Below are 12,039 nucleotides of genomic sequence, written 5' to 3' on the forward strand. Positions count from 1 at the left end.
GAGTAACAGGGGAGAAACTGAACATGTCAAGGCAGCTGAGTTGTTACGTAGCTGTGTTGGATTGTGTAACAATTTACAAATAGACTACTATTTTAGCCACAAAGAAAAATCAGAGCTGCCTGCCGAGCACAAAGCCGCTACTGCCACCATCGCCGGCAAGAAGTATGCTGTGTAGGGTGGCTGATGTAGCATTCTGATCTGTCTGCGGCCACTGGTGAGTCAAAACCGAATGTTCGTATTTTTCAAGAATGTAAACTCATCTGAAAGCGCACGTTTACATGTATTCAATATATCATTAGCAAAGACACAATACACACATTTATACAATATACATACCTACAGTACAAGTACAACCCTGATTGGTAATGAGCAAGGGTCTGTTGCAAAGTGATGTGAGGAAAAACCTTCTTAGTCTAACTTTAAAGTAACAGGAAAAGGGTATACCGTACGGGGATTTGAGGCAAAAACTCTGCAGGTGGCCACATGTATGACAAACTGTGCATATTTAAACATTATAATGTACAGTAAAACCATAAGGCTTAATGAGAGGACATTTCTCTCAGTGTGTGGTCCAGGTGACACTCGCTGCACACATGCGTTTGGACTGAGGAGAAGCTGGAGACCGTGTGCTCTGCCGGCTGTGCCGGTGGAAGTGGTTGCTTCTCTTAGCAAGTCTCCGATCAAAGGGGATCGATCCCGCTGACCTTGTTCGAATCAAAGGCAGGAGCGCGATGGTCCCGTGCAGCCTCCCATTCAGATGAGGCTTCATATACAACCCCTAACTGTGGTAATGATCATGAGGAATCAATAGGTGATTATGAGGCTTTAAGACATAATAGTTAGGAGATGCAGTGGAGTAATTGGGATGGAGCGAGACCTGAAAATATAGGCGGGACACACACAGAAACAGTCATGCATGGAAACAGGTTAACAAAATAATGCACGCAAGCATGGACATGTGCCCATGCAAACACATACACACACAAAATATAATGTAGTGTTAAATAAAAACACACAATACAACTGATATTCAAGAACACACACACATACACACACACACACACACACACACAGTCAGAGAGACTAACTTGTCACTGTTCATCTCCATTACTAATGACCAGCCCAGCAGACGCTTACAACCGAAACCCTCTATTTTTATTAAAGCACATTTATTTATAAAGACCTGAACTAATCTTTGTAAATTCTGAAAGATTTTCTTTCTTTTTTTTTTCACTTTTAATTATTGTGAAACCTATTAATGCTCCATATTAATATGCACAGAGCTTTCTGGATTCCGTATATCACTGAAAGTAATTATGGATAAGAGCATTTCCTTAATCTTGCTAAGCAACTCATACGCTCCCAGTGAGGTGTGGTGCAGTAGGAAGACAAACACTGCCCTCTTCAGCCTGTCAGCAGCAGCTCGCAGGCAGCTGGCTCCGAGCCTGCTGGCACTCTCATTCCACAATAATCCACCTGAATGTCTCAATATGGCTCGTCTCTCTCTGTGTGTCTGTCCCTGCGTCTGCCTCTTTGTCTCACACCTTCCCTCCTTCCTTGTGACTCATTTAAACGTTTTGCCTTTTATCTTGTCACCTCAGCATAAGTATCTCCTCGCCACATCTGAGCAGATTTAAATGGCAGAAAATGTCTTCAGTTGTGGCAGATTTTCGTCCCTTTCTTCTACCTTTTTTTTCTTTTAAGTCAAAGTTGAGACGGGGGTGGGGGGGGAAGGTTCTCATAAGAACAACAGAGAGGAGAGCAAAATGGAAAGTCATAGTGCAGTTTTGAAGGTCATGCGTGGTTAATGTGTTTAGACTCTTAATTTCAGCCCTTTGCCAAACCCTGCTAACACAGGCCCACACCACTTAATTTGGGAATGATCAAGGGCAAAGGCACGCACTCGTACACACACTTTGAAGCTGTGCTTTTGCACCAGATTTCTCCCACGTTCCTCATTCTGGGAAATGAACAGAGCCACTTGGTGCCAGACCTAAAATAAAACTAGGTAAGTGTTTTTTTTTTCAGTAGTTCCACAGCACTGTTCATTACCTTCATGACAGCTGCGAGATTACTGCTGTGATTCTTTTATTTCAATATAGTTTGAGGAAGGCTGCTCCACCTCACAAGGAGATCATTTTAACAGTGGAAGAATGTGTGCTCATTAAAAGATAATGCAACTTCTTTGAAAACATTGCCTTGACATGTTTTATAAGAAGTACAGTGACCATCTTCAAATTATGGAAGATGTGGATAAATGAAGAGTTGTATATTATCGGACCAAATTTCCATTATTCATTTCTGTTTGACCACAGTCTCTTCTCTGGTGCATCATAACATATATTTTTAGTGTCAAGAGCCTGTACAGATTCAGTTGGTAGATTTTTGTGAGGGGCAACTGTTAACAAATGTGTATATCATTGCACTATGTTTATCTGAAAGCCACAGTTTTCTTTTAAATTTTCCATAAAAAATGTCATGTGCCTTAGCTCATAACAAAAAATGCACTTAAACGGGCTAATAGTCACTTTTAACTGTTTATGAAACTGTCTCAATTTAATACTGATCCTTTAATATGACCTTCATAAGCAAATGAGATCATTAGCAAAAGGACTCACCTTTTATAATCAAAATATTGATTCTTAATGCCTGTCACCAAGTCAGACTTTTCGGATAAGTCAAAAAAATATTAAATTTCTCATAGCAGAGTGCTGAGGATGTGCTGTGTCTCACAGCGTGATGAAGGAAATTGCCTTATTATCTGGACTGCAAATGGTTCGAAGTCCTATCAATAAAACTGAGTTTCATCATCATCATCGTTTGTCCACAGAGGATGCCAGTTAACAAAAAATTAAGATTCCTTATAGTAGTGACTTATCAGTCTATTGTAAAAAAGTTGTTCTTTATTTTTATTCATCCGCTCAATACAGAGCTGACGCTGTAATGGACACAAGTGGCCTACACCGTACTGAGCATTTATACATGTGTGCTGGTGTGTCTTGGTAGCTGTCAGTGGTGAATGGATTGCCAGTTGTACTTTCTCCTTTAAACACACTGACTCCTTCAGCTCTGTGTCTCTGGGTCAGATGGAGCGGACAGGCAGAGTGACTGCAGGGAGGGCTGAAGTCATTCCTTACAATCAGCAAACTGCTGTTTGCTAGCGGGCTGCATGTTGTGGGGCAGCCTGTCCTTCAGACATTCAGTGTATGCACTCTCTCTCTCGCCCAGAGACACTCTGGCAGCAAAGAAATGCTCCAGAGGAGATGTACAATCCAAGAAGAGCATACAAGTAGAGCAGCAGCTGGCTGGTCGGGAGGAACTAAAACAGCCGATTGGGGGATTGTGTTTGGGGGGTAAACTACAGGTCACAATCCCTGTAACCCCTGTCCCTCCACTGCTTCGCACCGCCGCTCACCAGTGGAGGAGAAGCCAGAAAATGCAATACCCCCACCTCATAAATCAAGTAAAGCTGAATCAGCAGAAGCATAAATCAGACCTGAAGCAGCTTCTGTAGCCTTGGGGGCATCAGTGAACTATGTTGGAACTATTTTCTGGGAGGGGGTGTGGTAAATGGGCAGAGGAGCAGTGTCATCCAACACAGCAGTAGGCTACTGGCTGGACTAAAAAAATGAATGAGCCTGACCTGAGCATTTAATTTGACATCATTAAAAAAAAATACACAACTGAAAAAAACAGAAAGCAAGATTCAAATTTACAAAGCATCTTTATTGATTTGACAGTAAAAAAGACGCATTGTCTGGTCTTATGCCCATATCAAAAAAGTGTGTTTCTTCAACGATTGCATGGAACCAACTATCAGGGCTGTGTCCACTTGTAAAGCCTGCTACTTTCAAATCATTATATAGGTAGTATGTAACAATGGAAACTAAAATGTTCTCATCTCATCTCATCTCTTCTCTTCTTGTCCTTTGCTGGCAATGAATAATGGCCAAATTATTTCTGATGCTTTTTTCTACACATTTGAATCACCTACCTCCACATGCTGGGCGGGTTTGGTAAATATTAGAGGGTGGAGGAGATTGAATTCGATGTATCCAGGTATGGAGAGAGGCTGTGCCAGCAGAAAAACTTTAATATGCCGACTTTCCCTGTCAAGACACCACAAACTGGGGAATTTATTGCCTAAATTAACTACATTTACCATCGACACTGACTGGGAAATCCATGTAAAACATTCCTTTGGACAGAGCCAAGCTAGCTGTTTCCTAGTTTAGTCTATATGCTAAATTAAGATAATTGGCTGTCATTTTTAACAGATACATATGAGAGTGGAATCTTCTCATATACCTCTCCACAGAAAAGTCAAACTTAAAATAATAATAGGAATATTTCTCCACAACCAGGTAAACATTGAAATACTCTTCATATACAGATGCGTCAATATTAACAGCCTGATGTAATATATACACGGCCATAGGATTTTAGAATTATTTCCAACTCAGGCCTCAACAGAAAAATCTCTCAGATATTTCTAATTGTTTTGGATATGTTTTTCATGCTTTCATGCTGTAATTACAACATTTACAAAGTTACTGTTTTTTTTATGATGGAAGTTGTTCATTTTTCCACCAGCTGACTGGAGGCCAGAATGAGCAGAGGACAGACTGAGGTCCCGGGGCTGCTGATAGCACTGACAAGTCTGCTGCTGCTCATGGCTGCTGCTGGAAAGGACTGTTGGAGGGTAGGATCACGTCTGCACTCGTACACACACTCAGCGTCTCATCTGCCATCACTGCTGATCCTTGCATGTAAAAAGAGTGTGGACTAACCACTAGGCTGCACTACTGTGTAGTCTATCTGACTGCATGGAGACACTGTGGGTTTACTCTGAGCTTTAGCATGTCATTACCATAGGGCAGACCACCACTCATGTAAAATGTGTGTTTTTGAGACACAGTTGTTCAAGATTTTTTTTTTTCAGATTGAATACCTTATTTTACCAGTTAAAATACTGACTTACAAACATGGTCTTTCCTGACTTTAATCACGATTTCAACGTGTCTCATGGTCCAGCAAGGAGCTAAAGATCAGCTGACCTCAGTAGCCCTGAGCTCCCGCTGTCGAGGCCTGTGGGGGGAGTGTGTTCACGACAGCATGGTGGGCCTGAGGACGTGTGATGTGTCAGTGTCGTACATGGAGAATCTGCCAGGTACAACAGCACATCCACTGCCATCGTGTTATCTTCCTCACCCACGAATACGCCTGCAGAGCTGTCCAATAACTGCTGCTGCTCTTACTTTATTCTGTGCTGTGATCTGTGATTCAAAGCACTGCCCCACGCTCCAGAATGGGGCTGGAACCTGCTATTATTGTCGCTCTTTTAACACAAAGACTAACAAATTCATTAGATGAAAATAATATTTATTATTATTATTATTATTATTATTATTATTATTATTATTATTATTATTATTATTATTATTATGCACAATGGCCCAGCATTATTATACAATATTAGAATACATTACTGATGAACATGAATGTGTAAGCAGCATTTTGATGTCGAAACTGGTTAAGGTGGAACTACAGCACATTTTATTTAATTAATTAATGAAAACAGAATGTGGAAATACTTCTCTGCTAATTTACAAACTGTTGCTATGATTAAGAAGCATTTTTTTGTGTCACCACACTTACTATCAATCGAGAATGTGTCTGACAGACAGTCTCAAATGACTGACCGACAAAGAAAAGGACGGAACAAACCCCATTAAACAGATGAAATCACAGGAACTACAGCGACTAGCACAAGTGGCTTTCTCTTTCATTCTCCGTTTCTCCTTCTGTGCACTGATTGGCTTTACTGAACTGCGCATTAGAGTGACTTCTCTCTCAGATCCATCAGATCTACTACTGATTCTTCATGCTCATGCTTAATGTGTTTTAAAATATCATTGCTGTTTCGGGTTCTGTGGGTAAAGAGAGAAATACTCTCAGTGTTGTATGTTTTTTCTTGTCTCCTCTTTCCACAGCTGATTTGTTGGCTATGAGAGTAGCAGTGGTGGGGATGTGCGTTGTGTCTGTGCTGTCTATCCTGGTCATGATACCCGGCCTGAGGTGCACAACGCTGATCCCCAGTTTGCTGGCTCAGGGCAGGCTGCTACAGATCTCTGGCGCCCTCTGTCTGTGTGGAGGTCTGTACTGCAGCGCCTCACCCTGAAAAGCAACCTTAATCAAATCCAGTTAGAGGCAGTTTGTTTGGTTTGTGGTCTCTGCAAAGAGGATGACTACTTAAGATTCATATCATTCTCTGGTTCAAGCACATTTCAACACACTTCATTTTGTTGTTATTTATGAGAGTTATAATGTCAAACTTCTGACTCATGTCTGTTTATTGGATAAAAATGTGTGTGAATGTGTCTCTCTCTCCCAGGTGTGTGTGGTGCAACTGGCCTGCTGTGGTATGGGGTGGACACTTACGCCAGATACAAACAGGAAGTATGTGTCATCAGACAACAAGATTATATTTCATATGAGTAATTTGAATCCCTCAAAAACCTGACGCCAATACCAAACTCATTTCTGTCGTTCCATTTATGAGACCATTTAGCAAATCTAAACTGTCTCCCTTTCAGAATTCTTCGGCTAATATTGTGTCAACAAACACAGAACAGAAGCTCCTGTTTATTTCGTACTGCGTTATTTGCTGATCAATGACTGTAAAACCCATTTATTTTCCCTCAAGATGCTCTCAAGAACATATGGGCATATTAATTAACAGTAAATTTAAATGTTCTTTTGTTCAAATGTATGCATGTCTTACAAAATAGTCCACAGCATATCAGAGCTGTCAAGTGGAAAGCAAGTAGACCTTTGAGCTTAGATTAGAATTTTAAACTCTTTTGTGTGTTGTAATGCTAAAAGTGAACTTTAATGCTCAAAAGTATTAGTATTTTCATGAATTGGGCGTGTAGTGCTGGGCGATGTAACAATCCTGAACCTGGCCAGCGATCAAATTAATCTCCATTTCCATGAAAAGCCTAATACACTTCTACTCAATGGCAATGGATAGGTCTAATAGCCTATCACATGGCTAAATACATGCAACGACAGCCAAGGACTGAGCCGTGTGATTTCCGGTTATTACAGTTACAGTTATTTATTCATGCAGCTCTTCTAGACTTTCCAAATGTTATCCGACCAAATGGCCTAAATTCTGACAGTCAAACGAGTCATTTCATGGGGGTTGTGAGGCTCAAAAACAATTCTGTCTACCGATGCTTCTTTCACAATGTGAGCTTATGCCAAAAGGTTGTTTGGGTGTGTCAGGCGATGACGTAATGACACAACTTGGCCACCACAAAACCTGTCTACGAGGCCTGGCCCTCGTCCTGGGGGCTTGAGCTCGACGATGAGGCCAGACGTCTTGTTTTCAGAGGAAGTTCTGGTCGAGCAAACTGCATTAAATGCTCCTCCTCCTCCTCACTGGGTGCGCTGTCTTCAGTGAGAACGGGAAGTGCAGCTGAACTGAAAATCAATAAATGGTGGCCAATGTAGATATTGTTATTATTATTATTACTTTATTTTATTTCACAGTTGTACTTGAGTATGCTAGGATTGTCACAATCCACTTTTTTGTCTGGGTTATATAAACATTTGAGATGTTTGCTGCTCTGCCAAAGGTACATGTGATGACATTTACACATTTAAGGTTGTTTTTTGGGTTTGTTTGTTTTGTTTTTTTACATTAGTAAAGTTACAAAGAAAACTTACATTGGTTGTTTTCTTAAGGCAGATGTTTGCACAGTTAATGTTGTAATTTTGCACTCTTCTACCCCCACCAGATTTATGGAGCTTCACAGCAAAACAGTGTTGCAGCGCTAAATCAAACATACTGGACTCTAAACAACTGAAGTAGATGGCAACTTGTTTTGAAATGTAAAAATAAAAAATAAAGAACCAAAAATAGTAACACTTTTTTCTGTGTAGTTGCCGATGCTAATGTTGCCAATAATCCAAACCACATTATGTTTCATAACTTTCTTCAAACTACAGTGTATCCTCAGAGGTAAGCTGGTAGGCCGACAACATTGAACAAACATGTTGATTTTAAAGCTGATCTAATAAATATGTCCTTATTTATGTACACATGGATACAATGGCTTTATGTACTGTAAAATGAGGAGTCTCTTAGAACCCACAGAGAATTATCACCTGCCTCTCCAGCTCCTCTTATCTCAAAGAAGCACTGTAGTGTCTCTCAGCACACTGTTTTGATTTTACACCCTGCAGCTTTAAAGGTGCAGCAGTTGATACCGGAGAATGACAGTGGATAGTTGGTATCTTATTTATTTGCAACCCAAAGCACGAGAGTTTTATGGACTGGGAACCAGACTCTGCAATCAACTATGTTTCTCCAGAATCCCCTGCTGCCTTTCATTTTTTTGTTTCACTCTCAACACTCTCATTAGTACTGATTCAAGCCACAGCAGGCAGCTGGGAAAAAGCTCTGATTAACCCATTGTACACTACCTGTTCAGTACCTAACATCTAACAGACAGAGTTGGACGCTAGCTGGGAACTTAGTGGAGCATTCTGCAGCATGCTAATGTTGTGCTCTGTCTGCTTTATGTGTTGATAGTGTCAAACCGCAAACATATTTGCTATATAAGCCTTACAAGCCGACAATATGTTACTGTTGAGTTTATGGTATTTTCTGCTGGCCCTCAAGAGACAAAAAATGAAGTAATGCGTGTTTAAGGAATGTTTAGTTCAAGAAAACAGTCTTAACTGGAGATTCAAGGTTGACTTTATTTGAAAGTGACAAATGCACCGCCTTGAATTAAGATAAATCTAAAAGCGTTTTGAGTTTTCTTTTCCCACATATCTCAGTCCTCTGCTCCAGTGTCTGCTGTTTGTCAGACGCAGTGTGTTTTGCTGTCAGGCAGAAACTGGAGCTTGATGCCGAGCTCAGAGACAAACCTGCCAAGTCAGGCTAAAATAAATTGAAAGTAGTGCAATCCCGTTAGACACCCTGCTAACTAATATAGCTAGCAGGCAGTGGAACTCTCAGAGAGGATGCATGCCTGTAGTAAAGGTTTAATGGTGTTCACAAGGATTAAAAAAAAAAAACAGATATCAAGGAAAAGTGTTCTTTTAAAGGTGCAGAATACATTTTTTTTACACTCTCTGAGTGACATCATAACACGCAGAGGGAGGAAAAATCACAGCTAGAAAGTTTTCATGCCTTTACAGCTTATTCAGAGTGAGAAATAATGTGCCTACTTCACTGTTTCTGCAACTTTTTCCACTCATAACAGGTGACTCTGGGGATGCCGGGAATAACGTTTGAGTTTGGGCTCTCCTACTGGCTGATGGTGGGGAGTGTGTTGTGCTCGCTCACCTCAGCTGCACTGGCGGTCAGGAGTGCGTCTGACATCGGTGATGCCATCGGGGTGCGACGGACACTCACTCGTAGTCGGCCAGAGCACACCAACCCCGCCATGTCACTGCAGCCCACCTCAGACTACAAGACTTACATTTAATAATGACTAAACCCGTTCCACCAACAGTGCTCTTAGTGTTCCCATAACATATAGATATTAGATTTAATAATTTTTCTGTAGTAAACGTTTGTTTTTGGAGTGCTACTGTTCCATAAAGTGTTGTGTCCCCTTTTTCCCTCCTCAATTTGACCTAGTTTCAATATGAAAACATGTTACACTGTTGTAATCATGTTTACAACTTAGCAATAAAGGAGAGAGTTTCCAGTCACACATTCCTAAATGACCACAATGCGCATCATTTAGATTGCTGAAAGGGCGAAAACACATTCCTGTGTTTAATATAATGACTTGGTTTCTACTGCAAGCTTCGGTTCATCAGGTTCATCATGCAGCTAACCTCTGTGATGTGTATTGTATTCACTCAAAGCAAAAGTGAGTGTATAAGTGTGTCTGTTGCTGAATACCTTCTCTGAAGGAAAACGCTATTTTGATTTGGATGTGAGTGTCAACAATGTGCTATGAATCACAGTTGAAATGCTTCTGTATAGTGTTCATACAGTTGGAAGAATAGTGGAAAATGTGTTGTTTTTGCATGACAGTCTTAGTGGTGTGAATGGTGCCCATCAGTATTGTGAAACAGACCGTATAGTCATAGGTAATGTAGGTGCACCCGAACATGTCAGGTGCATGTGAGATTTCACGTCCGCACTCTGTTCCCATCGCTGCTGTCTTCACTGTGCATTTTTCTCAGACTTTACCCCCGTGTACAATCTAATGGATGATCTGCATCTTTGGTCAAAATGAAAAAAAGATTATTTATTACTGCAGCATATTTGTACATAAAAATAAAATGGTTAATGGCCTGCTTTGGCTGCTGGCGAAGCATCAATAATAATTAATTCAAATTATCATATTCAACATCTTTGAATGTTTTTATGATTGTGTGATTTTCTCTAAGAGATGGTTCACATTTTTTCACTTCCATTTAAATACAAGACTAACATGTTCACATGAACACTGAAATGTATTGATCGCTGAAATCATTCCTCATCTCCATGCTGGCCGTGAAGAGAACCAATCCTAAAGTGACTCCAGGGTAAACACCTGTTCACCGGGAGTGAAAGTAACTAATTGTATTTACTCAGATGTAATCTATTTAGTCACATAAAAAAAAATTCTGTGCCAATAAGTCTAACTGATCACAAATGAGCTAATACAAATCCTGAAGGACAAAAAACACAAAACTGTGCAGCAGGCCAAGGTTAGGAGAGGTGAACATGACCGCTGAGCAGAACACAGCAGGAGTTTAATTCAGACTGAAGATGTGATTAAATGCCTGCTATTGATAACGCAAGAAACATTAACAGTTAAAAAGTTAACTAATACCCTGAGTAGTGTTTGAGAAGAATACTTTTCACTTTTATGTGAGTATTATTTTAATACCAGGATGTTTATTTGTAACTTAGTAACATTTCAGCAATATAACTACACGTGCTGTTCACACATACTGGCCCAAAGCCACAGACTGATGCTTGCGTGTTTTGTGTTCGATGTTTACTACAAATACTCTGCTCTGATTGGAAACGTATTTGTTTCCATACTAGTGAAATGAAGAAGCTTTTTTTGTTTTTCTTATTGAAATCTCTGTAGATGGATAATGTTATCATACATAATAAATAAACTGTTCTTTTTTTTTAGAAATTGGGGAATCAAGGTAAACATAAATGGTTGCATTCTGGTGATGGTATTTCAAAACGTGTTATCTGGAACAGAATGATACAGAGAACAGCTGGAGTTGGAACAAGGCTTCAGCACTGAAACAGCTGAATGAAGACTCTTTTTGTCCACTTGTTGACTCTCTATTTAAGCGCCATGCACTTTATGGTCAAGCCCTGTCCACTGAAAGTACAGATCGGAATATAGACAAGCTTCCAGGAGGAGCACCTTGCACATTGGCACAAATTTGCTATGTCCCATGAGCTGACATCATGTAAGAAGCGGCCGTTAAATGGCAGAACATATTTTGGGCTAGAAGAGTCATTTATATCCATTCAAGCTCAGCTAGCTTAAGTCTCTGCTGGGCATGTTCCATGGGCCCCACAATGCTGAAGATAGGGGTAATTTTTCATGTACCACTGAGATGCTTAAAGGAACAAACGGGGCCACATCTCTGACGCCCTATCCAGATTTTCCATTATTATATTCAGTGAGATACAGAGAGATACATTCAGATAAATACAATATTTGCTGATCCTTTCTCTGTAGCCCATTCCCACAATTCTGCTTGAGGCTAGCGACATGAGGCTTCATTACCTGTGACCAGAAACAAACTTTGATCATTAACAGAGCTGTCAGCAGTTGAGTTGCATTATGGTATATGGTGGTACCAGCTTTTGACAAGGAATTCAAATGTGTGGGCTAAAAGAGTACATACCTCTGGCTACGGGTTCATGGGGTGAAAAAAAATTGCTCACTAAACAGCATCTAACCTTCAGTAAGCTCACAATTTAACAATTGTTTTGTAGTTGAAACTCAACAAAGAAAATGTAAGGCTTGTTGTCATTTGTAGCAG

General features: G+C 40.4%; 1 protein-coding gene across 1 annotated transcript; it reads left to right on the plus strand.

Annotated features, from left to right (window-relative positions):
- Positions 1-1,902: 1,902 nt before the first annotated feature.
- Positions 1,903-9,506, plus strand: LOC119020688 (claudin-16-like). Its single transcript, XM_037100186.1, has 6 exons — positions 1,903-2,008; positions 4,594-4,702; positions 5,035-5,170; positions 5,994-6,155; positions 6,395-6,459; positions 9,282-9,506. The coding sequence occupies exons 2-6, from the start codon at positions 4,610-4,612 to the stop codon at positions 9,504-9,506; spliced, it is 681 nt and encodes a 226-aa protein (XP_036956081.1). The 5' UTR covers positions 1,903-2,008; positions 4,594-4,609.
- The last annotated feature ends 2,533 nt before the right edge of the window (positions 9,507-12,039 follow it).

This window comes from Acanthopagrus latus, chromosome 6 (assembly GCF_904848185.1).
Source record: "Acanthopagrus latus isolate v.2019 chromosome 6, fAcaLat1.1, whole genome shotgun sequence".
In the NCBI taxonomy this organism is placed as follows: Eukaryota; Metazoa; Chordata; class Actinopteri; order Spariformes; family Sparidae; genus Acanthopagrus; species Acanthopagrus latus.

What these genes read in the sequence shown, in the direction of transcription:
- LOC119020688 (XM_037100186.1), top strand. Translation starts at nt 4,610, where the DNA reads ATGAGCAGAGGACAGACTGAGGTCCCGGGGCTGCTGATAGCACTGACA. An exon ending in CTGGAAAGGACTGTTGGAGG is followed by an intron (nt 4,703 to 5,034) that starts GTAGGATCACGT and finishes CTCATGGTCCAG; the next exon opens with CAAGGAGCTAAAGATCAGCT. An exon ending in GTACATGGAGAATCTGCCAG is followed by an intron (nt 5,171 to 5,993) that starts GTACAACAGCAC and finishes CTCTTTCCACAG; the next exon opens with CTGATTTGTTGGCTATGAGA.